At 35.8% G+C, this 4,651-nt stretch overlaps 1 protein-coding gene across 1 annotated transcript; it reads left to right on the plus strand.

Annotated features, from left to right (window-relative positions):
* The first annotated feature begins 202 nt into the window (after positions 1-202).
* Positions 203-3,323, plus strand: LOC135225239 (FMRFamide-related neuropeptides-like). Its single transcript, XM_064264570.1, has 3 exons — positions 203-255; positions 2,325-2,378; positions 2,993-3,323. The coding sequence occupies exons 1-3, from the start codon at positions 203-205 to the stop codon at positions 3,321-3,323; spliced, it is 438 nt and encodes a 145-aa protein (XP_064120640.1).
* The last annotated feature ends 1,328 nt before the right edge of the window (positions 3,324-4,651 follow it).

Genomic DNA, 4,651 nt, shown 5'->3' on the forward strand with positions numbered 1-4,651 from the left:
AAATCAATGCACTCCTTCACTCACCAGAACTCTAGAATCCCCTCCATTGATTCTTTCCAATTTCCATTCCAGACTTTTCCAGACCGCAATGATGGTGACTCCCTGGATTCTCCTCGGGCTGCTGAGCTGCCTATGCCAAGCCCTTAAGCCTCCAGTCTCCGTATGGCCTAAGTACTGACAGCAGTGACGAGATTGTCCCCAGATGGAGAGCGGTCTCGCTGAGAAAAGGGGAAATGTTGACCGCAGCTTCATAAGGCAAGTCACCCCCCCCCCCTCCCTCTCTCCTCTCTCTCTCTCCCCCCTCTCTCTCCTCTCAATCTCTCTCTCTGTCAATAATACTATATATATATATATATATATATATATATATATGTATATATATATATATATATATATATATATATATATATATATATTACAAAGTAGACCTTCTGCTTTAATGATTGCGTCATCCCTAGTAAATATATATATATATATATATATATATATATATATATATATATATATATATATATATATACATGTATCTCCACACACACACACGATATACAGATATATATATATATATATATATATATATATATATATATATATATATATATATATATATAATATATATCTAAAAAAAAATCACCATAACGTGACTGGAAAATCTTCAAGTAATCAAAGTCCACAATTATGTAAAATGTGTATTAAAAATACATAAAAAACGGGAGCTTTCGTCTACTTGATCAGTAGACCTCATCAGCCGTACTGATTTTCCTTTTCAAAAATTATATACAAAAAAGTTACGAAGGACAGGCAGGACTCTGGAAACGTCTCCAAGGGAGATAACCACCAAAACAAACTCTCTTAATTATGTTATTCCCTCGTTCAAATGTCTGGCCAAAAGACGAGCCGATCGTCGTGGTTGAACTACCTCCTCTGTGTGTTCGGCTGTTCCCTCGTCCAAAACTTCTGCATCGGCACCTGCAATGGGGGTTCTTCCTTCCAATGCCTGGGCAGGAGAAAGAGAGACAACCTGGGCAGTAGGAGTGGTGCAAACAACGTCTGTTCTGATATTTACAGTTTTAAGAACCAAATAATTTAAAAAAGCATCCTCTTGGGTAAATGATTTGTTAAAATCAAACACGTTTAAAATATTAATAAGAGCCCCTTCAACTACTCTGCGTCTACTTGCGTTATTATCTTTGTAATTACTCTCGCTCCTTCCCAGTCAATTACATGCCCTAACACTCTAACGTATGTCTGGCAACTGAACTATATTTCGATCCCAACCTACATGATCGCTTATGTTCCTCTAATCTTATACCTAATCCCCTGCCAGATTCCCCATAATAACCCTTATTGCAATCTTTACACGGTACCACATAAACTCCAACGTCATCTTTCCTTTCTTTTTCATGATTCCTAATCAACTTTGATTTTAACTAGGTATTATACCTAAAAGCTAAATCCCCAACCTATTTTCCCTATTCTGTTTTAATAAATGTTGCACCCTTTCCAAACTATGATGATAAGGAAGCGGAATACACTGACTACTTTTGAATTCGTATTTCCCGGTCGGTGGATTATAAAAGTTTTTTCTAGCCTTGGTAAACGCTTGGTCAATAAAATATTTTGGGTATCCCAGTCTCGTGAAAACCTCTCTTATATGTTTCATTTCCTTGTCTATGTACTGTGGATCACAAATCCCGAAGCCCTCTTCGTTTACCAATGTTGACCAAATTACATTAGACTTTATACGTTGGCTATGGTATGAATAAAAATGAATGTACATTTCTGCATTGGTGTCTTTTCTGTATACACTAAATGTAAAGTTTAGTGTAAAGTTGATTACTTGAATAATATATATATATATATATATATATATATATATATATATATATATATATATATATATATTTACATAGATATATTTATGTATATATAAATAAAGATATATGTATACATAGGTACATATCAACAAACGTATAATAGTATATGTATTTGAACACACACGCACACACACGCACACACACACATACATACATACATGCATACATACATACATACATAAATACATACATACAAACAAGTAGATAGAGAAAGAGAGAGATGGACGAAAGATAACATATAATCATCACCAAATAACCTGACAACACAAGGTAAAATTAACCTAAATGCATCTCCTAAACATCAAAACTGAATAAATTCGTAACCACGAGATCCTAAATGCCTCTGGTCCTCGTGTCACGTGAGTTGATCCTTGAAGTAAGAAAACTTATTGAGATTTTTTTTTTTTATTAAATCCATGAAATTGATTTTATTTCTCTTCATATCAGATTTGGACGAAGCGACGTCGACGATAAGCGAAGCTATGGCAGGAATTTCCTCAGGTAATATCTTTATTTATCTATTTATTTATCTTTTTTTTTTTGAAGCGGCTGAACGTGAATCTAAGAGATTTAAGTCTATCTTAGTGTAACCAACCACTGGCCTGATTAACAGCTCTCCTAGGGCTGGCCCAAAGGATTAGATAGTTTCTCGCGGCTTGGAACCGATTGGTTACTTACCAACGGGACCTACAGCTTACTGTGGGATCCGAACCACATCGAGAAATTAATTTCTATCATCACCAGAAATAAATTCCTCTGCTTCTGTTTTGGCAGAGCGGGGAATCGGACCTGGACCCTGAGATCAGCGAATGGTCATTATGGACTACTATCAAATTTTGCATTTTTTTTTATCTCTCTCTCTCTCTCTCTCTCTCTCTCACCTAGTCGATCGCTCAACCGACCGAATCCTTGTGAAACCGGCAAGATTTGTTATATTTCAAAGCGAATCCAAAACCTTCACATTTCATTGTTGATTCCCTTATGAGAAATGTGACAGCTGTTTCTTAAATCACCAATGCTCTTTAGGAATAAAAAAAATAACATCAAATTACCTTCACTTACTTTCAGGATTGAGGTAATAAGAAAATAACAAACTAAATCACCTTCACCTTCAGATTCGGCCGAGGAGTAGAAGGCGACTACGAAGACGAAGAAATTGAATCCTTATCGGCCGCCAAGAGGAACCGCAACTTCTTGCGTTTCGGACGCAGCCGCAACTTCTTGCGTTTCGGACGCAACCGCAACTTTTTGCGTTTCGGACGAAACCGCAACTTCTTGAGGTTTGGTCGATCTGGTCCTGAAGACATCGTCAGTCTCGAAGGCACTCCCAGCGAGGTCATCCTTTTTCCCGCTCTAGAGGAACCAATAGCGGAGGACGACGTCTTCCAAAGGGCTGCTCGTGGAAACAGAAACTTTTTAAGGCAAGGAAATTTAATTTCATCTTGAGTCAGTGCCATATCAAGAAAATTACTTACCCTAATCTGAGTCAAAAAACATCTCTAAAAGATGAGTTACTTTCCTACATTCAAATATAGCAAGTTCCATAGAAAATCAAACTTACAAAACTTTATCAGTTAGTATACAGCCATCCCTTCTTAATTAACAATTTGGCAAATGATTCTCTGTTAATTACTCATACTAGATATATCTCCAAATAGTAAACAACAAAGATATTCTTTCTTTTTCTGCCATTTGGTTGTCAGTACACAAAGAATGTCCATCAAACTCACAAAAGAATTATCACTTGATTCAGTGGAATCCCCTCTTAACATATGATCAAATAATCCTCAATTAATTACTCATACTTGATATATCTCCAAATAGTAAACAACAAAATAACCTTTCTTATTCCATCAGATTCGGTCGTCAATACAACAAGAATTTCCTGCGATTTGGAAGATCTGCTGACACTTCGATCAGCTGTGATAACTGTTGAGAAAAATACGATTCCAAGAATCCTATAGATACGTATATATCCCCTGCCTCTCGTAATCTACTAGCGCCTGATGGCATATTCAACGAATCCTGGCAACTTCTAAGGATGTGTTCAAACATCCTAGTGATATATCCCACTTATGCTCCGATTATCTTCCCTCCTCTCTAGCGGACTTCCTACTCAAGTCTGATACTGAGGAATCAGTGTATTTTCTACATCAATATTAATTTCTGAGAAAGGTTATATATATAGATAATAAAGGAACAGTAAAGGTATTGCATCGTATATTTTATTCCTTGTAAGACACAATATTAAAAAAGAAATTAACTGAAAATGGAACTTAGCCAACCAGAGAACTCAACAAATTTATTTTCAGAATTACAAAAAGATAAAATAAATATAAAATACATTGCAAGTAATAATCATTTATCCTTCAGTAATAACCATTTATCAGTTTTAAAACTTAATCTCATTCCCACGAATCCATAAAAAAATGGAGGCTTTTTTAATTACAAGGACAAATTACAGGATTTCATGAAGTCCAATATCATATATAAATTTGAGTGCCCAAGATGTTTTGGTATTTATGTTGGTTCTTCACGTAGACTGTTACAAGTCCGGTATTATAGCCATTTGGGATTAAGTTACAGTACTGGGTCCAGAATCTCTCATCTCGAGTTCTCTAATATAAGAATACATGCAAAGAGTTGTGAAGTTACTAGATAGGAAACATTTTCCTATTATTGGCACCACAAAGCAAACTACCCATCTAACTACTCTTGCGTCATTGTTTATTAAGCACCTGTCACCTGGTTTAAACTCCATCATCTCCTCTATC

This window comes from Macrobrachium nipponense, chromosome 13 (genome assembly GCF_015104395.2).
Source record: "Macrobrachium nipponense isolate FS-2020 chromosome 13, ASM1510439v2, whole genome shotgun sequence".
Taxonomy (NCBI): domain Eukaryota; kingdom Metazoa; phylum Arthropoda; class Malacostraca; order Decapoda; family Palaemonidae; genus Macrobrachium; species Macrobrachium nipponense.